This window comes from Rhagoletis zephyria, unplaced genomic scaffold (assembly GCF_001687245.7).
Source record: "Rhagoletis zephyria isolate East Lansing unplaced genomic scaffold, Rhagoletis_zephyria_1.1 Rzeph_scaffold_02094, whole genome shotgun sequence".
NCBI lineage: Eukaryota > Metazoa > Arthropoda > Insecta > Diptera > Tephritidae > Rhagoletis > Rhagoletis zephyria.
The window spans coordinates 1-25,140 of record NW_016159178.1 but is presented as its reverse complement, the minus strand read 5'-3'; the positions used below and the strand labels follow the sequence as shown (position 1 = coordinate 25,140).

Genomic DNA, 25,140 nt, shown 5'->3' with positions numbered 1-25,140 from the left:
ATTCCATTATATTTTTTAGCGACTTTATTCAGTGTACCAACAAATATTGGAATGTATGTAGCGCAGCATTGAATATATGTGGCGCTGCGGGTTCTGGATATCCTAATTGAGACTTCTCATTTCGAACGTGTGGCGGCCTTACGGCCAACCCATGCACTACTTGCATCCTTGAGTGTCGTAGCACCCAAGACCAGTTTTCATTATCTGAAACCGCTCTTTAGCTGACGTAAACCTATGCCTCTTACTGGCTGCAGCGCCAGGAGAAGTGCCAATGACCGTAGAGGAGATACAACTTGCCTCTGCTTTTGCCGTTATCCTCCATCTAATTTTCCTCTTATTCTAAGCCAATGAGTTCGGACCCTCGCTTCGGACATTCTTTGCAAGCAATTGGTCCGCTACATACCTCCAATACTAATGGATTGCTTAAACCATACAACTCTTGAACAAGATGCGCTTGTGGTCGTTGACTGCCATGCAGGTGCAGTGGAGTCCGATGGATTTCTAAAAATGTGGGTGACTACTGAATGATTTTTTCATTCTCCGACGATTTAATTGTATGTTTGGTGCCAAACGCACCCCAGCCAGAGACTTACTTATGTCTTTCGGGTCACTCGTACGATGTATTTCTGTTGTTTTTCATAACAGGCTTTGACATACGAGTATTCTAACTAATAAAAATCAAGATTTCCTTCAGCCATAATGCAACTATGTAGAGCTCTTATTCTCTTGACAAGAATAACCTAGTATTCTAAAATATGTACGAGTATGTGCAAGATAGTAAATTTCTAATACTCAAGTCAACTTCGAGAAAGCTCCCCTCCCCATAAGCTTTTGGGTGTTTACACCGAGACCACTTAAGACAACTTAAGTACTGAATAGTCTCTCAAACTCAAGCATTTCCAAAGGTGGGTGTAGGAGCAGTTTTACAACTCGCATGTAAAGTGGCTTTCTAAAGCAGTTTTAGTTTCCGAAAATACAATTTTTCTGATACTACTTTTTGTCTGTGTGTTTGCAAAAATGCAAATTTTATTGCAAATTCCGGTAGAATACCCATCCATTGTTTGAGAAAATGTTTGCTTAAGGCGATAAGACCATAGAAAGTTAACAAAATTAAGAATTTATATTGTCGGCTTCGACGGATTATTCTCTTGTTAACAACATTTGTTCGGCAACTTTTTTTAATCGAATGTTAGGACCAGAGTTAGAAAAGTTATATTTTATTGTGAATTTCGGCAGAATATTTATTTCTTAACAACGTTTGTTCCATAACTTTCTTGTTCGGAGAAAAAAGTTTTATTTTGAAGTTATTGCAAATGAGTATTCAAAATTTTTTTTATTAAGCTGCAGAACATGAAGAAGGGGGGTAACCCTCTCATGCACTTTAAATGGTAGCTTTCGCGCTTTACTGCGCATTCGCATTTTATTAGGTGTTCAAAACATGTTCTTAGTAAGTTTTCCGGACCAAGTTTTTTACATAAACTTCAATCCCCGACTAACTTGATGTATAAAAAATTGTACAATAAAAGCATTTTTAAGGCCGGCAATACGTTCGAAAGTGCGCTAAAACCAAAATTTGTTTGTATGGAGATTTTTATTTTGCCAAATATTAAGGATGAAATGATACCATTAATTTAAAAGAAGTTTCGTAAGAAAACATCGATACCCGAAAAATATCGGTTCTAAAGTATCGACACCTATCCGTATCGGTTCTTTTGGCTATGGTATTCCGTATGAACTGGATCACATTTATTTTTTTTTTTAAGAAATAAATTAATTATCCTCGGCGAATCCTAAACTCCGAACAATAAAAATTAATAATTTAGGAACTGAAAATAAATAAAACAACATAACATAGCGAAACCATATGTTTAATGATGAATAGTATTTAAGAGAGATAATACCTTGGAAAAAATTACAAGAAGTTAATCTCGCTTAACCTTCTTAGAACCGTGAGTTGGATTTTTTATGNAATTTTTTTTTGTCATCCATGCTTTGCTGACTTTTCTTTTCTCCTTTGCTTCTTTTTTCTTTTTTTTCAATAACACAACCTAGTCCGATAATGTTTTCAGCGCGAAAAATAATAGAGTTACTCTGTACGCTAGAGCTAGAGCGTGTGTACGCTGCAGTGTTCTATTTTAGAAAAAACGACAAAATCAAACAAGAAGAGATACCAAAATAACAGCCATAAAGCTTTGGGCGATTCATATTAGTGGAGAAAAAATTCTGAAAGAAAGTACATGATGAGATTCCAGCGCAATCAGCTGCAACGTGATCTATTTGGGACACATGAAGGGAGCTGAAGTGGAAAACTAGACATATTTTTCGTAACAAAAACAGAGAAGTCTTTGGAGAGTGCGAATAGCTTGAAATAATGGGCGATAAGAAAAACGCCCATAAAATTTACCAGAAAGTTAGGCGACTCACGGAAGATTTCAAGGTTTATTGGTAATGATTTTACAGAAATCACTGACTAATTTTATATTTTAAGAAAAATTTACTTTTTATTTAACCCATTTAACCAATCAAAATATACTTTTTCACTTAATTTTATAAACATATACATAAATGTGCATACCAAAAATAATTTATAAGCACTTAAAGTCATGCAAAAACTTTCACTCACCTGTAAACTTTTCAATTGCAATAATTTGCTCGTCCGAACTGCTCCAAACTGACGACAATGTTAGCGGTGAATCGAAGCAAATGATATCGCCCACAGAGAAAATTGTCTATACTCACGAGCGTGATGAAAAGCAGAAAAAGGTGCCAACAACAGTAGCAAATAACGTTATATAGTCGATGAATTGTACGTGCGCGCAGCATAACAACAACAGATTTTGTAGTGGCGACAGCAATCAACAACAGCCACAACAGTAGCAGCATCCGCAGCAAAATCAGCATAGGCATCAGTAACACAGTTGGCCGATGCATGAAAATGCGCATTTGAGCGCGATTGGGAGCATGAAAAGCAGCAGACGGGGTTGATATGTTGTTGACATTTATGTTGATTCAGTTGGCGGTTATAGTAACGACGCAAATTTGAAGTTGGCAGTTGCAAGGAGTATTTTTGAGCGTAAAGAGATGAAAGTAAAGTTAAAACAAATTTTTATAAAAACTTAAATCAATATGTAGTCGCAAAAAATTAAAAACAAATACATGTGTGTTTACATAAGGACTATGTTTGGGATAATTGTCCATCACTAAATACAAAAAATCTCGAAAACTAATAGACCGATTTTAGAAATCACTCAAATTTAACGGCTTTTTTCAAATTTCTGATATACAGGATCAATCGCGCTAGAAATCTTGTGAGAAAGTCAGTACCTTGTATTTTGGAACGAGTTTCCGTAAAATTTGGTTTGGAGACAAACCGGTGTCGGCAGTATGCTAGGCAACCACAAGAATGAATGTTTGGTTTTCGAATTATTTTCCATCATTTTTTTTTTTTAGAAACGACTGTATGCGCCATCCATTAAGGATACATTCTGAAAAGCTGAACACAACTTTTTTCAAAAATCTTTAGCATTCTTTGGTACTTTATTTGTTGAAGCACATCGTTCTCTGGGTACCATTCGAGATCCAATTTGCTGAGGGCAAGAGGCTAATGGCAAGAGGCTAGGTCAGGAAAGTAGCAACTCAATGCTGTCTTAGGAAAAACTTTTAATCTTTTTTTGCAAACGTTCTTCAAAATATATTTGTGAGTTTATTGGTCACGTAGTTACAAAAGACCTGCTTTTTTCGACACAGCTGCATATTGTCTCCGAACCAGGAATTTACGAGAAAATTTTGACTGCCTTTTTGACTTAAACTTTTCGTCCACATTCCTCCGCGAGTAAAACTCTTAGCCTGGAAGCTGCTAAAAGTCGCTTAAATTATCCATGATGCAGTCGTCGAGTTTTTCAAAGAAATTTGTTTTTAGATTTTTGGCACATGGTTTTGCCTCTGTGTTCTTCGGACCGTCTCCGCAGCCACAAAGAGCGCGGAAACGCGTTTTTCTTCTGCCTGTCCTGCTGCGAAAACAACAGAACTGCGTTGTCGAGAATATCCGCAAACTCAAGGAGGGAACTTAGAGAGTTGAGCTCGCCCTCTAGATGAGAAAAATGGTTAGAATCGTATCCAGGGCAGAAATCGGACGTAGGAGAATCATGAAGACCCATCTCCCCAGAGGCAAAAACCATAGATATATATATAGATAGATATATGGATATAATTACAGCACCACCACACCATCGATTAAGCAAGGGCTTAAACGAACATCGAAGGATATTCGAACCTTGCCAAACATCCAAAGCTAGTCGCCTCCAGTTCGGGCGGACCGGCGGATAAACAGCGCTGTGTGGACGACATTCGTCAGTTGAACTCCGTAACACCAAGTCTAGGAAGCTTAGAATTAGACTGAAGGTTTCTTAATGCGCCCTACTCTCCCCGAAAAGGAGCTCACATAATCGATTCCCATAATCACTTCCGCAACAAAATTCTGCTGATGGAGATGATAGAACACAACATCTTGTTATCGAAGCAGTTCCTCATGGGATGTTACCGTGGGAAGCACCACAACAACGCTTTGCTTCAAAATAATCCGGCCCCGACACGGGTACGGCACCTGCACGATACAAAACTTCGCTCAACAACATTCAGAGCGATGTAGTCAGCACGAACCTTAGGAGCCGCCCATTCTTATTGAGGAAACAGAACTGCCGGGGAAAACCAGGGCACAGCTCATAAGTGCCTAGCCGGACGAGCCCAACGGAGTGGCCTGCCTTCTCGGTATTCGCTTCGCTGATTTAGAGGATGAACCGGAACCCACTTCAATAGACCGCGGGTGAGTTGAACAGTTGAACACCGCTGCTATAACAACAATAACAGCGTACCTTGCAGACGACCTCAAGAAAGGACCACTAATAGACTTCAAAAATGATACATTTCCAAAAATAAGCAACTAGTTTTCTGAAAAAGTTATGATTGGTCTAGGAGAGCATTCGCAACAAAAAATTTAAGTTGGAAGACCCGTATTAGAGAAACTGATATTTACCCATTGATTTAAAGTTTTATACTCGAAGTGTAAATCGAAAAATGTATCGATATGCATATTTTTACAAATCGATTAATTTGGCGTGTTCGTCGTGGTTTTATAAATATAATAATAATAGATTGGCTTTATGGAATATACTGGTATTTAGCTTGGCCGAGCTTCTCCTCCGACTTGTGGCGTGCGCCTTGATGTTGTCACACAAAGCGGAGGGACCTACAGTTTTACACCGACTCCGAACGGCGATTGTATTTTTATGAGAAGCTGTTTTTCATGGCAGAAATACACTCGGAGGTTTGCCATTGCATGCCGAGGGACGACCACTGTTAAGAAAAAACGTTTTTTCTAAAGTTTTTTGCGATGTTACTTTGACTAGGGCTTGAAACCAGGTGCTGCGGAGTGGAAGCGCGCACTGCTTACCACTACACCACAATGGCCGACTACACACTATATGCTCTTCGATATTATCAACATACACGTAATGTGTTCGCATAATATTATGAGTAGTAATGTACCTGGATTTAAAGTACCAGTATTTAAAGTAGTTTCATGTCAACTAACAACACAGTACAAAATCTTTATATATTCCGAAAAAATAGCATCAAATGTTAACTACTCTTGCAAAGGCTCCATCTTCAGAGGAACTTAGAAACTGCTTTAGGTCGTATATACTGTTAATGTTATGTTATTGTTGTTGTAGCGGCTACAACATGTCCACAGGGACAGAGGCGTTAGTTGTCTGGAATTTTCCGGGCGTACAAAGAGATGTTTCGAGTCGTGGAGTGACTCTCCGCATGCCAGACACTCATTTGGCACAACTGCATCTAATCTGCTCAGGTATGAGTTCAACCTGCTGCAGTAGCCAGAGCGAAGTTGGGCTATTGTGGTCCATTAAATTCACAAAAGCCTGATAAACCTCGTAAAGCTCGTAAATTTACGAGCCTCGTAACAAGACATTTGACTAATTTTCTTTTGTTGGTTTAATGTTCATTAATTTTTTATAAAAGTATAGCTCGTTATATAATGGCAACCAAATAAATCCAAATTTAAAACTTTACTTGAAAGTATAAAATTGTTTAATCAGAACTAAAAAAATCGAAGTATGCAGTTTTATATGACTCATTCAATTTTAGTGTAATGTGTTAAATGCAAGTTTGATTTATTTTAAAACTCACATCAATTTTTAGATTTTTTTTTTGCTGGCGTTGTTAAGTTTTTTGTTCCATATTAAAACATTTCAATCATTCTTTATAGGGGAGAAATTACAACTCACGTAGGTGCCATCAAAGAAAAAAAATTTTGCAGTTTTACCTTACGAATTTCATTTTTAGACAAAGATGTGTATTACAAAACATGAAAAATGCTGTAAGTGGCTTTTCATTTTGACCCGAACCATTTTCTGGGGTGGTTTTCGGTTCGCTTTTGGCATTTTCAAATAAAAACGGTTCGGTTCGAAGCCCGAAAAAAGCGACGGTTCGAATCAAACACCGGTTCAGTTCAAAACCGGTTTGCAGCCCTGGTTATTAGGCTCTTATTTATCCAAATTTTCAGGTAATAAAAAAATATATTCAATTTAGATGTTACTTCCCTGCAAACCAAAGTTCCCGAAATCTTAACGAAATCTTTAGGAGTATCTGATTTCTGTAACGATTTTTTTCCGAATCTCCAGAGAAAATTATATGAAGTGGTTGACACGAACTCGTAAAGAAATTTCTGTACGAAAAATAAAGAAAATTCTGAAAAAAGTCTGCAAGAAATTCTTCACATAGCAGCATTATTTTCATTTCTTCACCGATTTTATTCCGAAATTTCGTAAAAGAATGGAAGTGTGCGTAATTTATTTCATTTTAGAAAATTCGGAAAAAATCGGATGGGATCTTTCCGAATTCTTTAAAATTTCTTTACGATTCAGAATACTCTGAAAAAATGGTTTGCAGGGTTGTTATCGTAGTAATTTTTTAACTTATGGCTTACTATTATAAAATCACATAACGCTGTTTGCAAGTGGACTACTCATAAATGTAAGTTTATCAATAAACATATGAGCATATCGAACCCTAACCGCCAAAATAACGTAAGCGAGATTTTTTTCAATATTTTCTTTTTGGTGCAGAGATGATCTAGGAATATTTCTGCATCAAAAAGAAAATTAGAAAAAAAATGTCGCTTACGTTATTTTGGCGGTTAAGGCTCGATATGTATATCGATAAAAATCAATTAATAGTACGCCAAATTTTATTTCTAATCAGCGAATTCCGTTCGGTTGGGGAAATTAGGTATGACACCCAAACCTCGCTTCCTCCCTACATCTTAGTCAAGATTTTCTACGTTTGTTTGAGTAGTTTTATTGGCATGGGATATGCCACTTAAATTGAGCAAGTATCCGCCTTAATTTAGAAAAAAAATCTCCTAAAATTAGCACAACTCACCTTAGTCGGGAAGGTGTTTGGCGATTCTGCCACTGACAGCTTGATGTAATCCTCAGCGTATTTAACTCCAGTCGTATCTCTTAAGCTGATGGCAATCATGTTGTTTGCTTCACGCGGCAGATTTATCTATGTAAAGAGAGAAAGTATAGCAAATAACATAAATAAAAGACGAAATACAAAGAAAAAAAGTACTACTAAAAATGCCATATAACTTATAGTTATGAGAAAATGCATAAACTTTAAACTTTTTTAGAATAAAACAGCAAAGGAAATGCATGAAAAAGTTTAGGTAAAAATGCTCGGCACTAAAAAATGAGAAAAAGTTCTAGAGTGCGATGCAGTAACACGCTCAAGCAGCTCATGCGGCTGCACGGAAGACCGAGAAGAGCTTAAAAAAGGGAATGGAAAAAAATAAACAACTATGAAGCTATAGAAAATGCAGACTGTGTTATGGCACTGTTGCAAAGTGAGCAGGGTCACACGCACAGACACCGAGTAGCATGCATACAAAGTACCGATGCATACTGCACTCTTAATATGGCTTCAAACTTTGTAAATATTCCGGCAGCAGGACAAAACGTAGTGTGTTTTTTTTTTTTATTTTATAGTTTAACTTGATGCTGTAAAGAGAGCAAACAGCCAAACGTGCGCCTATGAAGAACCTAGTACCACTAGCTTAAGTTGAAAGGAGAAGGCGTGATTGGTCTGTGCTTTAGAAGCGCAATAGATGCATTTATTAAGCTAATAAATAAGTAGTCTTTTTTTGAATATGAATCTTTTTTGCATTGAGTAGATCTATCAGATGCATGCGTTATTAAAGTCTCCATTCGTCCTTCTACGAATTTAATGCCAGTAGGAAACCATTTTCATAAATGACCAACCTGAAAACTGCTAAAAGAGCTAGAAGACAAAGCGTTCAATAACTTCATCAGAAAAGCAGAGTAAAATTTACACAAAGAGAAAATTAAGAGAAAAAAATTATTGAACGCCAAACTAGTAAAAACTTGCAACTTCCGCCATTTTGACACTGTCTGGTGGTTAAGTTTTCGCGCGCAATTTTCCTTTTCGTTGGGAGTATTTCCCATCGTTATTGAAGCAATTAAATTTAAATTACTCATCCAAATTGTTATCACTCATACTGTTTTCAGCCTGTATTCATAAAATCTTCCTCTAAAAGGGCCTACACACGGATCGATTTATCGGCCAACCAGTTGGCCAACCGCTAGGAGTCGGTGGTAAATAAGCCATGCGTAGACAAGTTGGCAAACTTTCGTCAAGTTGTTTGTCAGGTTGGAGAAAAATAAATTTTTTTTTGATTTTCAAGGCAGATCGGTCAACTTGTTACTCTGTGTGTAAACAAGTTGGCAACCTAAAATGCGATTTTATTTTTTTAAAAGCGCATTAACAATGACAGGTGTTTTTCGGTTCGTTTCGCTAATGAAAATGTGTTTAGTTTGTGATAACTGGGGCGGTAGCAATAACAAATACATAAAAATGAGAAGAATTCGTAGCATAGCTTAAAAGTTCACCGGTGCTGTTATGTTGTTCACAGTTCAAAAACTCTCACTCAAATGAAATCCGCCAACTGGTTGGTGCGTTTGTAGGGAATTTCATTAAGTAGGTTGGTCAACTGGTTGGCCCATAAATCAATGCGTGTGTAGGGCCTTTTAAACCCTTTAAGACATGACTATCGTGATCATCAGTAGAGAAGAAAGGTGGCGCCCATCTCTGTACCGCTATTTTGCTCTCAGAGAATTTGACAGAATCGGTGTTTGTATGACGTCACTTTTGTGCAACGTTTCTCTTGCAAAATTTCTTCTTTTTCTAACATTCTTGTCCGCGTTTTGGCATTCCTCCCTCGCAGCTGCACCAGTGTGACGTCACGTAAAAATTATTCTCACAATTCCCCTCTGATGGGCGCAATCTTGTATTCTATCATTCTTGACTGATGATTACTTTCAAGAATTTGCAGCTCTCTCGGATTGTTACGCTCTCAAATTCGCTCCCTATTGCAATTATTTTGGGTTATTGAACTCAATTCCAGTAAAAACTAGCAAGTACTGGTAACAATTCATAACATTTTTTGATATTGAACGGACATATTGTAACATACAACAGCCCAAAGGGAACTAGACAAAGTCCAGAGAAAAGGATTTTGGCATGCTCACTTTTAGAATTTTCAATTTAAGTGTATATGCCTTGCCATAGCCCCCCGTAGTAGTCCAAGGAGTGTGATGTTTGAGCAGCTTTTTTTTCTGAATCTTAACGCAGCGAGAAATAGACGAAAATATGTGTGTAGCATGAAAGCAAAATATGTGCAACAGAGTACGGTATGGTCGGTATTGTAAACAGGAAGTGGCAAACTTTGTAAGATTAATATTAAATTTTTCATTATTGCGGGTGAAAAAAGTCGCTTAAATGCACAATTTTTTATATATCGTCACCTAAAATGCAAAAGGCCGTTACTAACATATGCAAGCAGTCGTTACTAATAAAAAATTCAAAACTCACGTTTGCAGTTTTATGCAAAAAAAAAATTTATTGGTCACGACTTTTTGCATTTGAGGTGACGATATGTACATAATTGAAAGGCAAAACTTTATAGCGTGTGCCCAACGCCAGGGCTGACAAGTTTTCGTGTTCTTTTCTCAGCATTTTAAATTGCATATTGCGTGCTATTTCCCTAAAATGTTGCCATATAAGGTGACATTTTTTTAGAAACGAAAACGCCATTAAACAATAACAGTTTTAATATACGTTTTTCAAGAATATTACGCACCCCAATTGTTAGGTTATTCCCAATTTGCACATCCACAATATCCTTGCGCGACAAATCGTACTTCAGTCCATTTACATCATCAATATTATGTGAAAACTCATTGCCTAAATTATCATGCAGCGAAATTTTCAGTACGAAATTCATGCCACGTGGTATTTTTGCTTCCGTCTGCTTTAGACGCGACGTGGGATATGCTAACGATGTCAAAATATATTGTATATTTTTCACTTCAATGCCAATTGGAAGTGACTGCTCGAAAGTTTTGGCCTGTTAAGATAAAGACATATCAATCAAAATCATTTTGTAGTATACCAAGCGGATAATTTATACTTACTATAATCAAATCGCGTCCTAGCGTATCCTGCGTGCGCACAACACCATCAGTAGAAACCTTGACTATGCCGCTGCTATCGCTATCCAATTTATAGACAACATCATCCAAGTTAGCTTTCAGCTGTATAGTGCTACGGGGCGCGACTAAAATCCAATCCATCGTGATGTGCTTGGGCGACTCAAGTTCCAAAATTTTGAATACTATAAGGGAAATTGTTTCAGTATTAGTTTGAGGTTAGGTGAATTACAATTGTTAATATTTTTTTGCACTACTTATGTATATATGTATGTACTTACCAACAACTTCGACAGAGTTTGTTATTTTTTGACCGGTTGATAGTTCCACAGTGGCTTGAATTTTAACCTTGCCGGGATTTAAAGCCTTTATACGCACAGATGTGAGATCTAGACTGTCATATTCAACACCTGTAAGTAGAGTTCAAAAGCAATTTCGGATTATTCATGTGTTTATCAAGCCTTTTTCTATTAATACATATAACTAATAATAATTTTGTCAGTTCCGTATCTGTGCTTGAACGCTTACTTTATCGTTCAAGCTCATCAGAAAACATCAATGATTTTCTACGAATATTTTGTGAACATAATTTGCTAGTCTCAAATAATATGCCGTATCGGAATATTCGCTCCATTTTTGTTAAATGCGTTTCTTAGACAAATAAAGGATTAGCATTTCCTTTTAAGATATGAAAATTGAAAAGAGCTAAGTACATATGTACATATTTGTTTCCTATAATGCTTCTCAGCTATTCTACCGGTAAATACACATTCTCAATGAGTATTCGCTTACCAGAATCCGCAAATACATTGTAAATGTCTACCACATCCTGTTGATTTGTTGTCCAAGTCACACGCATGTTCTCCAACGTGCCCAACACCATGGGTGAGAGATCAGGCACACCTGCAATTATTAACATTTACATTTGTACCACTTATCTTCCATACAGGATAAATACAAAGGTAGCATATCATATCCTTTGTACATGCATATGTACATATGTATATCTACTAACCCCAAACAGCAGCCGGCATTACTGCACCGCTACGTATGCGCACTAAAGGTGTCTTCACTTGTATATTCACAAAAGGTACAACATGCACTTCCACTGTGTCAGCGGATATGACCACTTCTTTGCCATTTCCGGGATTTGTCATAATACATTTACCGGTTATTTTAGTTGTGCCCAGCTTGTGTGCTGTAACAATGGCTGACTCCATTGCTGCAATTGAAAAGATAAGGTCAGATTATGAAATATAACAAAAACATACATATAAGTGAAATACAAGGTTACTTTTATACAAACTTACAGATAACTTTTCTATCCTGCACATAAAAGACAATGTTTACATCCGGCTGTGGTCCACCATGATAGTAAATTTGTACGCTTGAACCTACAACCAATGTGGAGTTGCGTGGATAGAGTCGTAGTGGTGGAAATACCTTAGTGTGGGACATGAGGAAAAAAAGTGTGATGTAGATGCGTCAAAATCAATTTATATTGCAATGTAGAAAATGAAACAAAACTGTGCGTATGTGCCAATATGTGTGTATTTTTATGTTCTATTATGCATGTATATATGTGTTTACCTGCNGGTAGATGCGTCAAAATCAATTTATATTGCAATGTAGAAAATGAAACAAAACTGTGCGTATGTGCCAATGTGTGTATTTTTATGTTCTATTATGCATGTATATATGTGTTTACCTGCACATTTACAGGTTCACTGGCGACTAGCAAATCGCCACTTCCGGCTGTAAAAACGATTTTCGTCTCGCCCAGGTTATTGCCGGTTATAATGTACCTATGTGATTAAGGGTATATGTATGTATGTATAAATAAAAAAGTATAAAAAATTTCCTTGTTTAAGATTTTTGTACAAACTAACTTCACTTCTCCGCTCTCCAAATCGTATTGCTCGCCCAAGGTTACACTGAGTATATCTGCATTAAAAATCTCTTCTGCCAATTCATAGATGTGTAGATTGAATGGATCAATTTGTAGTAAGTTATCATTGGAATCATAGATCTTCACAATAGCTTCAATAGATTGTGTGCGCTCAACGCGATCGGGCGACTCAACACGAATAGAACCGATGGTAACAACTGAAATCGAAAGATGAGCCGGCTCTGTCATCAAACAGCGATCGATGACCTCAAGGCGCGCCTAAAGGAGAAAATTTATTAATAAATCAAAGAACGCATTGCAATGAGGATGTTCACACCCTCCTGGGTATAAGAAGTTTCTGGTTATGTAGTTTTTATCAGTTTACAACAATAAAATATACTATACAATAATAAAATAAATTAAATTAAATTAAGTTAACTAAAAGAAGAGAAAATAAAATAAAATAAAAATAAAATAACATTAAATTAAATTAAACACATTTGGGTGTATTCTTGTTTTCGTAAGAATCGAAAATCATGAAATTTTCCCATCATTTTCCACACAAAAATTTGAAATTTTCGATTCGTACGAAATCCAGAATATACCTCAATAACTCTGAAAAATATATATACCTCATCTCTCATATATGTATTCCGACTATTTATTCTATTATACCTTAAATATCCGGAATTTTCTATACAAACACTTAAAATAAATTCACTTACATGTCCCACGCGCAGCGGAGTGATCACCAATTCCTTTTCTTTGGCATCATATTCAACACTTACAACGTTTTGTTCATATAATTCGAATTCATAGAAGCCACTGCCCTGAGAAATTGGTATGCGTTCACGACGATTTTTAGCCAAAAAAATGCTGACGTGGTCACTAGGGAACAGTGTGCTATTAACAGCCATAAAACGAATTTCATTCTCAATGACAGGGGTAAGCACTTCATCGGTTTTGGGCTGAAAATTTTTAAATTATAACTGTTATCAAGAACGGCAATGGAAAAATGCTACAACATACATTCTTTACACCAAAATTTGGTTCTTCTGCGTAAATGTCGTGTTTTTTCAGCACCGTTCCATCATAGCGCGTCACTACACCCTTTATACGGAAATTCTGTGCCACATCTGCTATGGTGGTTATGAGCACATCACGCGAAGGTAACCTCACGCCCTCGAACATCTCTTCTTCAGTGCGTCGAAAGTGCATGATGACATCGTTTTGATAGCGCTCGTCGCCAGCAGTGAATTCCCAGTCAATAAACAGCGAAGTAATATTCATCAGCTTGCGATTCTTTGAATCCTGTACCTCAATTTCGATTTCAAATTTGTCATCACGCTCTTTAATGTGCAACAATGAATTCTTCACCTCCATTGGGCAAGAGGCCCGCAACTGTTCTGTTGCATAAAGATTAAGGAAACGTGGTTTAACGCAATGAACTGTGGTGCTAACAGTGGAAATGTAGGGTTGGAAGTTGGAGGTCAACAAAGCATTGTGTATATTGAATGTGAAAGTAGTTTTGCCAATTTTACGACACATGACATTGAAGACGTGCATGGGTTCCTGTGTCCCAACCCCTAATTCGCTGATATCAGCAATGGCTCCGTCGTATGCCAATGATTTTGTTAAATCGCTTTCCAAGGTGAACATTTTCTGTGGACCATTTGCGTAAATGATATTGCGCGAGGAACCAATAGGCAATATCACTTCATTCTCGGTGGGATTTAGAACTAACAGTGGTTCAAATACGCTTAATGTCACCTCGTCTTTAAGCACTTTGTCTTGGAATTTATACGAGATGCGCAAATTAGTAAGACCTACAGCAGTGCTGCGTAGATGCACTACTTGGCATGCATTATTCTGCATTTGAGTTGTTGGTTCATTATAATCCACTTGGAAGATCTGATTAGAAAACTCATAATCAAACACAAGATTTTCGCAACGTGTGAATGGCACAAGTGTTTCATTGACGTAGGCATATATTGCGACATGTAGACGTACATAATCTTTCAAAGCTGTTTCAAAGTTATGTTTTATAATTTCCAATTTATTAGGTGGCAAGAAATATATATCTGCCTGGCGAGTAATTTTGGGATTCTTTGTAAGTGCCACTCTAATGGTAGCATGAGTGGTGAGTATTGCACCTTCTTCAAATATATCCCCTTGAGAGCGCTTGCTTTCCGAATGCCGTATAACTGTGCTTACGAGTCCAGTCTGTGAAATATGTAGACTTCGTTGATTTTGCGAGTGCCAAGTAAATGATCCATCACCACCCCGAGCATGAAATTGAATTTTTTGTGTCTTTACAACGTTAGGATCGAAAGGAAGTATAACTTTGTTCGGGGAAAGTAACAATTCACTAAAAATTTGCAACTCAGCTTGTGCTGTGAGCTGAACAAAAGGAATATAAATAGCTTTAGAACACTTGAATAAAACTTATAGTTCAGTTACTAACTTCTTTGAAATAACCATAAACTGGTGAAACGCCCTCCCGCATAGCTTCGCCGTATATGCGACTACCATTTTTGTTTTTTGATAGTATATAGAAGAGCACCTCATCTAACTCCGATTGCATGGAGAAACGTGAGCCTAGTGTAATCTTGTGATCATCACTAAACGCCAAGGGTAATATAATTCATATATTTATATTTAAAATAAATAAATTTACTAATACATACAGTATCGGTCATACGCCATTTATTTATTTTTAAGAATTTTCAATTAAATTTTAGTTCATTCTCAGACAAACCTCATATATACCCAAGTTTAACAATTTGTAGAAAACTACAAAAAAGTGCAACAAATTTTCACCCAAATTTCAAACTTTTTTCTCGGAAGTGTTAGAACTTTTTTGAGTACACAGTTTTTGAGCCCCTGCAAGTTTAGTTCGATAATGTGCAAATTTCAAGTGGCTACGAATAACAGTTAATTTTTTTAATTTTTTTTTGTCGCATTGGCTTTTATATAATAAATAAGCTCAATTTATTTGTATGTGGAAGAAAACCGCAACACCTTTGGCGATAAAAATTCTAAAAAATCAGCGGTAACTTTTAACCGCTTGAAACTTGCACATTATCAGACTAAAATTGATTAGGCTATAAAACTGTGCATTCAGAAAAATTCTAACACTTCCGAGAAAAAAGTTTGAAATTTAGGTGAAAATTTGTGGCACTTTTTTGTAATTTTCTACAAATTGTTAAACTTGGGTTTATATGAAATTTGAAATTCTTAAAAATAAACAAACATAAGTGGCACACAATAACACTTTGAAATGGCGTGCTATATATATGACNGATTTTGTTACAGAAAGAACTGTAATTTAATTTGAAATTCTTAAAAATAAATAAACATACATAAGTGGCACACAATAACACTTTGAAATGGCGTGCTATATATATGACCGATACTGTATATATATAAATATAATATACCGTGTGTATAAATCCAATGCTATTTCATGCTTTTCGCCCTCTACCGTAATCCAATTATTGTGTGGCAACAGGCTCAGACCCAAACGCACAGGCTCAGCCACGGTCACTCGCGCGCTGGGCGTTGAAGCTTTTACAAGCGCGCTATCTAGATGACTATTTTCTTCGTCAAACGGTGCATTTCGGTCGCGCAAAACTACCACGGTTTTACCAAGTTTTAAGGCGTTAGCGCTATTACCGCTTATTGATGCGACTTTACTATCTTCGATTTCTAAGAAGTATTGGTCATTCAGAGAAATTTCCTGTAGTTTGCCCATTTTCAATTGCAATATGCGGAAGTTGATTGTATCACCAGGCAGCAAATGCACATCTGAAGGTTCTAGTATGATATTGGCCAAAACGTTTATAAACACCTCTATTTTTGGCACATGACTATACTCAGGATAAGGAATACTAATAGTAACCTAAGAGAAAATCGGATAGTTAAAATTTGCTTAAAGTTCGGTAAAAGAACTNTATCACCAGGCAGCATATGCACATCTGAAGGTTCTAGTATGATATTGGCCAAAACGTTTATAAACACCTCAATTTTTGGCACATGACTATACTCAGGATAAGGAATACTAATAGTAACCTAAGAGAAAATCGGATAGTTAAAATTTGCTTAAAGTTCGGTAAAAGAACTTATAATAAGAATACCTTAGCAGTGCCTGTGTTGATGCCCTCTAACAACACCATATAANCATAATAAGGAGAATACCTTAGCAGTGCCTGTGTTGATGCCCTCTAACAACACCATATAACCTTTTAATCGCTGTGCCTCAAACTTTTCCAATGCCGGAGGCACCACGTGATAAGGACTTTCATTGAAGGTAAGGAATCGTAAAGCCGGCGCCCAATTTTTATTACCCCCACGGCTGCTCAAAGAAGAGATCACCCAACTAAACTCAATACCTTCTAGTGTAGTGAATTCATTGCCTTGCGAATCTTCCGCACGCAGCTCAAACGTCTCCGGCGCTTCCTCTAGAAAGAGCTGTCGTGTTGTTGTATGTACACCTAATTTGTCAATAACATCAAGTATAACATCGCAACGCAAATTTTCACCAGTAGTGACGTCCTCGGCCAACACAATGGCAGCATTGTGATGAGCTTCACGTGTTAATACAGTCACTGTTGCACGGTAGGAGCACTCGCTTTCCACATCTTCATAGAGTGGTGTGACAAGTATTAGATCTTGGCGGGATGATGACCTATAAGATAAATACGAAAAAAGTAGTAATTTTAGCTAATTTGCATGTTAATTATTCAGCAGCTGTGTGAGACAAGACAAATTCAGTTGTTGAGGTTAGATTTGGCGCGTTGTTGCAGCTGCCTGTTACAAAGTTAACTGGTTTTTACCACTTAAAACATCCTTTTTCAATGACTTCCAAAGTAAAATTTACTGATATTTTGTTAAATATTGGTAGCAACACACGCGGATAGTTCAATTTTAATGCAACAGAAATGCTACAAAGTGCAAACAAGCTGAGGATGACCAAACAGATTTTGCACGCCATTTGAGCACACTTTCGCAGAAGCCTAATTTCTTTGAAGTTTTCTCTATTAAAACCCTGTTTTAAGCTGTCTTAAACTGTACTAACAAATCGTATATTATTTTAATTGTTTACAAAAACGAGGAAATTCGCAGGGTTTGCAAAATTCACTTATTGCATGTTTGACCGCTTAAACAGAATGAAAATAAACCGGCACAGAGTTGCATGGATAAAGTGCCCACTAGGAATTTTGATGAAACAAGCTGTCAGCTTATATACAGTCTGCTCCGCAATGAGAAAAAGTTTTACCTTGTTCTAGAACCCAATTTTTCGAAATTTGGTATGCGTAGCTACGTTACGAAAAACGAAAAATCCACATGCTCTAACACTTTGTTGTTGTTGTTGTTGTAGCGGCAACACTTTCGAAATAAGTGCTGCATTGCCAGCTATCACTTGTTTTTCGAAGACAGTTGTATAAAGGAAAACAAGGTGGAAAGGAACCCAAAAACACTCATCATCGATTTCGGAAATATATTTCACCTTGCTCGTGCTGCAATAGCAATCTGCAATTCGTCTTTCGAACATAAAAAAAAAAACCTCTTTCCAAAGACACTTAACATGCAAGGTGTGCCTGCTCATGCAACTGCTTTCTCAATTTGACAGCCTTTTCGAAATATGTTGCATGCGAAATATATTGCAACGTCTGACACACTCTTAACTCCACCTATGCTTGAAGAATTGGTTCTCAATCCAGTTAATGCAATAAAAGCTTCTTCCAAGCCATTGAAAACATGCACTTTGCTACCCCACATCTCCACCTTCTACAGGTTCTGTTCAATAAGCTGTGGTAAGACAGAAATGTTAGGTGGAGACCGCAAATTTCCACTGTTAAACCATATCTGTCTTGCCGAATTCCTTGCCATCGATGTCTTAACGTCAGCTGTCATTTCGTAGTTTGACAACTCGGTTTACATTTTATCGCGCCATCTACATTGGGTACAGACCGATCTGATTGGCTTGATGACATTTTGAAAGTGATATGTTAAGACAGCAAGTTGCCCACATGAGAAAACAGGGCAATGTCAAAACAGATATTTGACAGACGTTAAGACATATTTGGTAGAAAGAGGAGACGTGGGGTTAGGTCCACCACCTATTGCGCTTGCTTCTGCCTGCGGTCACCATTAATGAGCAGAATTCTGCTTTCTGTGTTGCCGAAGGGGGACTTACGTATGTCAAACGTATACGACATTTCTTGTGCATATAATTCCGGCTATGCCGTCCACGATTTTTTTTGCGCAGAACCCACATCGAAATTTACAAAATTTGCCGAATTTATTAATAAACTAGTGCTCGGAAAATGTTTGTTTTAAGTTGAAGTTTAATCCTTTTCTTCCCCGTATATTTTAAAGGTTTTAGATACGGGTCAAGTGTTTGGGAACAACAACCTAAAATCATTGTACGAATAACTAAACCGGACCCAAGTTTCTCAATTAGCGGCTACAAAAATTCTTTTTTGTTCGTTCATATAAAGCAGTAGATAACAATATATGTATATGCGAAAGGCGAATTTATCTGTTTAAAAGAACACCACTAATATTTCCTCCATACACACATTGATTCACATCTTGTTGCTTAATTTTTATCCCGCTTCTGACACAGAAATATTTTCGTACAATATTACGCAAAAAAGCTGTTGATTTCTTACTCGCACGCATGCCATTGTTACGAATTTCGAAGGCGCGTGGCCCTACAAATCCTCGCTGAACGAAAGAGGATGGACCACGTTTTATGAAAACTCACACCCCCCGACAGACCCCTTGAGAGCTGTTTGAAAATAGTGGGAATTTGGATTTTTCGCAAATGATTATAACCCTCACTAATACTAGGTTTAGGAGATTAACTCCCTAATCTGTTATTAGAAAAAGAGATTAGCCATACGAAATTCGTCACTGGTTAATCTGTAATTACAAAATAATCTCAGATTTAACCGATAACTTTTTGGGGTTCATCCTAGTTTAATTATTATTTAGTTATTATTTTTGCGAAGGAGAGGGGAAATGGCTAACAGCGCGCTTACATTGGACAANGGGAGAGAGGGCGACGAGATAAGGGAAAGGGTACCGAGTTGCTCGTGCTCGGTCCACACGCTTTGTGCTCTCGTTCGTCTGAGTAACTTAAGTTGGCGGTTCACGGCTGACAACAACAGTTGTGTACAAAGTAGTAGCTCTGTGCGAACGCGAAGGGCAAAGCCAAAAGAGAAGTTGCCGAAAATGAGCAACAAAAGTTTCTCTGTTTTAACCAAGTCTAATGGTATTTTTAATACAAATGAAGTTAAAATATATTTAAATTGCTCAATAAAGCAAAAAAAAGGTGATAACGGTGGGACAGAGCAGAAACATAACTTTTTCTTGAGATGTGAGAATAACTACCACAACAAATTTGACGGCTAATAATCTGAGATTTGCCTGTGTAAACGGGGTGATTTGAAAAAAAAAAGATTTGATTGAGATTATTAGGGCGATTCTGAATAGAAACTTCCTGGGAGTTTTCTTTCATTTCCCTTTCGTACTATCATGAATAAAAATGCCTTAAGGACTTTTGACGTAAATGGCGAAATTGAGCTGTAAAACAAGTGTAAAACAGCTCTTTCGAAGTGCGAACTTCCTCCTCCCAAATTTTCGAGGAAAATGCTACTCCCTGGAAGTTTCTTGGGGGAAACAAATTCCTGGAGAACAAACAACAAGAATTAGGCTGTATATTAATATGTTAATATACTTTTATTACTGTATATACTGTGGTTAAGACGGTTTAGATAACTAACTAATCTCACATACTCTTTTATCCTCTTATTCGGCTTCGATACTTTTTACCCACAAATCTCATAGCCGTCGAGATTGCGCAACCTTCCCTACAAGAATGGTGTGATGGAAACTAACACATTCTCATTTACCTTACTAACACATTTACAAACTTTGCGTTGGTTAAAAAGAGACAACTAAATAATGCCATAATTCGGAGGAAGACGGAACACAAATGTTTACATCAGATTTTTCACACTGCCCTTTAGAATTTGATAGAAACTTGTAGGCAGCCAGTGACAGAAATCTCTATCAGTCTTGCCACTCAGATGATTTGTCAAATGATAGTCACTGTTCTTGTAGGGTTGTATTCCATGATTCAATAATAAAAGGTTTGCTCAAAAAACAGTTTTCTCGCTCCCTCTTGACAAAGCGTGAGCTTTTTATTTTGACCAATATCTTCGTTATTACTTAACTTTTTGTAATAGTTGATACATCAAAAAATAGGGAATCAAAATATCTTTCAGAATTATAGAATAAAAAATAATTTAAAATGCATAATATGCCTCTTTATCAAGCTCACACTCAACTATGTGCGTACGCAAAGCATTCGCATGTGAACGACAAGTTTCGACAGATGTGTGTGAGCGTCCATAAGAATACAAATGGAATTCTTTACCTTTGCCTTTGGAAAGCCATTTGCATAAAAAGGAAATTTTTGCGCGGCAATTTTGTGGCGCAACTTTGCGCATTGTGCTGTGCAATCCTCAATCAGCTATTTTGTTTACATTCATTTTGGTTTGTGCTCAACGCTTTTTCGAAATAACTGCGGTAAAACATAAATATTTGCTCAAATTTGAGTTTCAATTGTTCAACTTTATAAATTAAGTAAAGTGAAATAATTAAATATCAGAGATTGCGTAATATATAAAATTGTCCTTATGAAACACATGGCGCAAAGTTGCCCAATTGCCCAAATATGAAACTTGCGCGTGTATATGAGTACCCTTATTGAATCATGCTTAGTCCCCTTTCAGACACGTCAAGTCCTGCTTTCAAGTCTGCTCGTTCGTTGGTGAAGGAGGGGGGAAGAGAGGGGAAGAGTACAGATACCTCCGTACCGTCAATTCGTCTTGTTCTCTTTTGATCTTTTCGTTGCTTCCCATTTAAAGATCCGAGGACTTGAATTCAATAAAACTTGATGCGTGGGGAAGCAAAGAGAAANATCAGAGATTGCGTAATATATAAAATTGTCCTTATGAAACACATGGCGCAAAGTTGCCCAATTGCCCAAATATGAAACTTGCGCGTGTATATGAGTACCCTTATTGAATCATGCTTAGTCCCCTTTCAGACACGTCAAGTCCTGCTTTCAAGTCTGCTCGTTCGTTGGTGAAGGAGGGGGGAAGAGAGGGGAAGAGTACAGATACCTCCGTACCGTCAATTCGTCTTGTTCTCTTTTGATCTTTTCGTTGCTTCCCATTTAAAGATCCGAGGACTTGAATTCAATAAAACTTGATGCGTGGGGAAGCAAAGAGAAAACACAAAAGAGAAGGCGATAAAAATTGCTTTCAAGACTTGACGTGTCTGAAAGGGGACTTATATTCTATCATTCTTGATGAAGTTCTTTATTTTGTAATACCATGTCTCCACCAAAAATTAACCATCACAAATTGAATTTAACCACATCGCTAACTATTGCTGTCCACACGCTGACTGACGTAAAATTCGAGAGAGTAACGTGAATATGACGCCATCGAATATTTGCCGGAGCGGGAAACCCCAGGGTTGTATCAAACATTTGGCGTGGTTCCGTGTTACTTTTTTATGAAAATCGAAGTAAAACAAGCAGGCAGAGGAGAGAAGTAAATATAAAAGTTTACAAAAAGCGGGGTGAATATCTCTTATCGGAGTGGAATCTGAACTTTGGTAGTGAATGTATTTTCCAATTATAACCGCAGAACTCCACAGGCAAACATCGATGGCCTACCAACTGTCATTTTGACGAGCAATGTGATTGCAAGTTTTTGTGTGTGGGCACTTTGATGTCTTGAAATAAGCATTTGCCGCATGACGCCACCAGACAACATTCTCTCAATTTCGGTGTTTAAAAACATTTAAATCTTTAAAAAACTTGCTGAATAATTTCCTAAAACGTAATCATAAATAGACCAATAAGGAACATACTTTTATTTTGATTTAATATAAAAATTTCATCGATGTTACCACCAGCACGCTTTCTTTCAAATGAAAATATGGCTGTTAAACTATCGAATTGCCTGCAATACATGTCAAGCAATAAGCGCTGACATATATTGCAGCACATGAGAAATAGGCGGTCTCCATTGGAAATATATTTTGTGACATAGTTTTCACGACATCGGTGTTTTCCTGTGGAGACAGGGCCTAACGCTAATGACCCGCAGATGGCGGGAAAGCACAGGTTTTTCGTAGTGGCTTCGGAAAGGGTTGGAAATTAATTCGTAAAGGGCACTTGAAAAATTTTTTTTCGTCATCCGTTATTCGAAAAAAATTTTTTATTGATGCATTCCCGAACGTCAATTTGTTTGCAGTTATTCGACAAAAATTTGTTTGATGATGCGTTTCCGAACATTTGGTTTTAAATATTTAATTTTTCGGATCATTTCGAAGCAGGGCGTTGTTGGGGTGATTTCCACGGTGACATCCCACGAGGAACTGCTTCGATAGCAACATGGTGTGCCCTTTCACCGCCAGCATCTGGCTTGCTCGAATGATATGAGATGACATCCTATAGCCGTGCGTAGAACTATGTTCACATATCAATATTATCTCAATCAAAGCTCGTTTTTTAATCACCCCGTTTACACAGGCAAATCTCAGATTATTAGCCGTCAAATTTGTTGTGCTTGTTATTATCACATCTCAAGGAAAAGTTATGTTTCTTCTCTGTGCTACCGTGATCACGTTTTTCTGCTATATTAAGCAATATAAATATATTTTAACTTAAATTTTTATTAAAAAATACCTTTAAAACCCTCTTTTTCTTGCTAGCGTACATTTTTGTTTACTTTTACATTTGGCATTTCTCCTCTCTTTCGCAAAAACAATCGATAAAACTAGGATGGACACCGAAAAGTTATCGGTTAAATCTGAGATTATTTTATAATTACAGATTAACAAGGGACGAATTTTATATGGCTAATCTCTTGTTATAATTACAGATTAGGGTGTTAAGCCCGAAAATGAGGATAATCTACTTATATGTGAACCTAGTATAGGGCTGCATTCTGCCATGCTTGTAGGTTTCTCGACTGTATATCGCTGGTCCTGCCGACCACATTGCCGCTGCGTAGTTTGCCACCGACCGGCCGATTGCTTTGTGGCGGTGGTTTGTTTTAGTAATTTTTTAGCGATTTTCGATAACAATTTTTGGTAATTTCTTGCAAAAAGACCTACAGAAATAATAAATTGGTTGCTTTAATTTTTTCTTAAAGCTTCTGCCTCATATACGTAGTTTACTTCTGGTTAATTTCATAGAAATGACATGGCGTTGAAATTACAAACGTCAGCCAAAAAATTAGTTTTTCTTCTGCTTCATTTTGGCAGATCGTGTGGGTTTGGATCATGAGTAATTTAACAGCTTTAAATAGTGGTTAAGCTCCGGTGTGGTCATAGCATAAGTGAACTATCTGGATTATCGATACCCGTATTCACTCGAAAGTTTTAGGCATCCCTGGTCGTTATCGAGTTTCTTCGGCAAACAGCTGTTTTGTGAAAAAAAGCGTAGAGATATATATTTTCCTTCAATTAGTTTTATTTAATAGCAAATCCGTGCAAACTTATTGAAAAATGTCGGATAGTGATTCAGAAAGTCATAAAAAAAATGCTAAACATATCAGTGTGAAATTTATTACAAAACAAACCAGCGAAATAGCAGATATGAGGCCTGAAGATATGTGCGGTTACATTTCAGAACTTCATGAGCTGCTTCTAAAAAAAGACAAAAAAATCAAGAAATATAAAGATAAATATAAAGAATTGGTAGTTAATAACATTCAAACTAAAACACATGCACTATATTTTTTATTTACTAGCTAAAACAACTCAAAGGCGAGCAAATTAAAGCCAACTGCGACAGTGAAAAAACGGTTGCTGCTGCTGCTACAAGGGATAAGGTTGAAAACCCAACGTCATCGCTGGAAGTTAGTAAACAAACAGAAGAAGGTGCGCATTTGCAGTATTTTTTATTAACACTTCCCTATATTTCACAAAGTACTATATATATAAATTGTATAGATTTATTTATGTGTATTATTTTAATTTTTGCTGGCCACTGCAAGGCAATACTGATAATTGTGTTTTCTTTTGCTTAGTCTTGCATAAATCGCACCACCGAAGAAACTTGTCTAATAGTTACTTTTTTTGCAGGCATGTACCTGGGCGAGCTCGTGCGCCTGGTATTGCACGATGCCATACAAGCAAATTTAATATTTGTGCGCAGCAGTGACAAGAAAAGTTTACTAATGCTTTAGCCGAGAGAATAGGCTGCTTTGAAACGCGTTTTATATCGGAAATTGAAAATGATAGCTTTCCAGACTTTCAACAAACACGCATCATACTCAAAGAAATATTTGGATTGAAAGGGCCTCAGTAGAGGATTGTCAAAAGCTCCGATATATTTGCGAGTGCATTTCAAAGCGTGCAGCCAAATTGGTGGCAGTCGGATTAAGTGGTCTAATCAACAAAATAGGTGAACCACATGTAGTGGTTGGTGTAGACGGCACCGTTTATCGGTGTCATCCTCATTTTGACAAATATATGCGTGATGCTATGCGGAAATTGGTAAGTCCGAAAATAACTTTTGACCTAATGCTTTCCGAGGATGGTTCTGGCAGAGGTGCAGCGCTGGTGGCA

At 37.1% G+C, this 25,140-nt stretch overlaps 1 protein-coding gene and 1 pseudogene across 2 annotated transcripts in view; one reads left to right on the top strand and one right to left on the bottom strand.

Moving 5' to 3' along the window:
* Positions 1 to 17,625, bottom strand: part of Gp210 (nucleoporin 210) — an 85,549-nt gene extending 67,924 nt beyond the window's left edge. For both annotated transcript variants that reach the window (XM_017620235.1, XM_017620236.1), the window contains exons 1-16: positions 17,310 to 17,625; positions 16,672 to 17,161; positions 15,915 to 16,375; positions 14,939 to 15,095; positions 13,504 to 14,874; positions 13,200 to 13,442; positions 12,476 to 12,753; positions 12,295 to 12,391; positions 11,897 to 12,029; positions 11,602 to 11,808; positions 11,379 to 11,489; positions 10,868 to 10,996; positions 10,572 to 10,771; positions 10,238 to 10,504; positions 7,459 to 7,584; positions 2,624 to 2,729 (exon numbers count right to left, since the gene is read on the bottom strand). In XM_017620235.1, the coding sequence (XP_017475724.1) occupies positions 2,624 to 2,729; positions 7,459 to 7,584; positions 10,238 to 10,504; positions 10,572 to 10,771; positions 10,868 to 10,996; positions 11,379 to 11,489; positions 11,602 to 11,808; positions 11,897 to 12,029; positions 12,295 to 12,391; positions 12,476 to 12,753; positions 13,200 to 13,442; positions 13,504 to 14,874; positions 14,939 to 15,095; positions 15,915 to 16,375; positions 16,672 to 17,161; positions 17,310 to 17,467 (4,534 nt within the window). In that variant the 5' untranslated portion in view covers positions 17,468 to 17,625. The remainder of the gene's footprint in view (positions 1 to 2,623; positions 2,730 to 7,458; positions 7,585 to 10,237; positions 10,505 to 10,571; positions 10,772 to 10,867; positions 10,997 to 11,378; positions 11,490 to 11,601; positions 11,809 to 11,896; positions 12,030 to 12,294; positions 12,392 to 12,475; positions 12,754 to 13,199; positions 13,443 to 13,503; positions 14,875 to 14,938; positions 15,096 to 15,914; positions 16,376 to 16,671; positions 17,162 to 17,309) is intronic.
* A 6,239-nt stretch (positions 17,626 to 23,864) lies between these two features.
* On the top strand, positions 23,865 to 25,134 carry LOC108365989 (hexokinase type 2-like; annotated as a pseudogene).
* Positions 25,135 to 25,140: the final 6 nt, after the last annotated feature.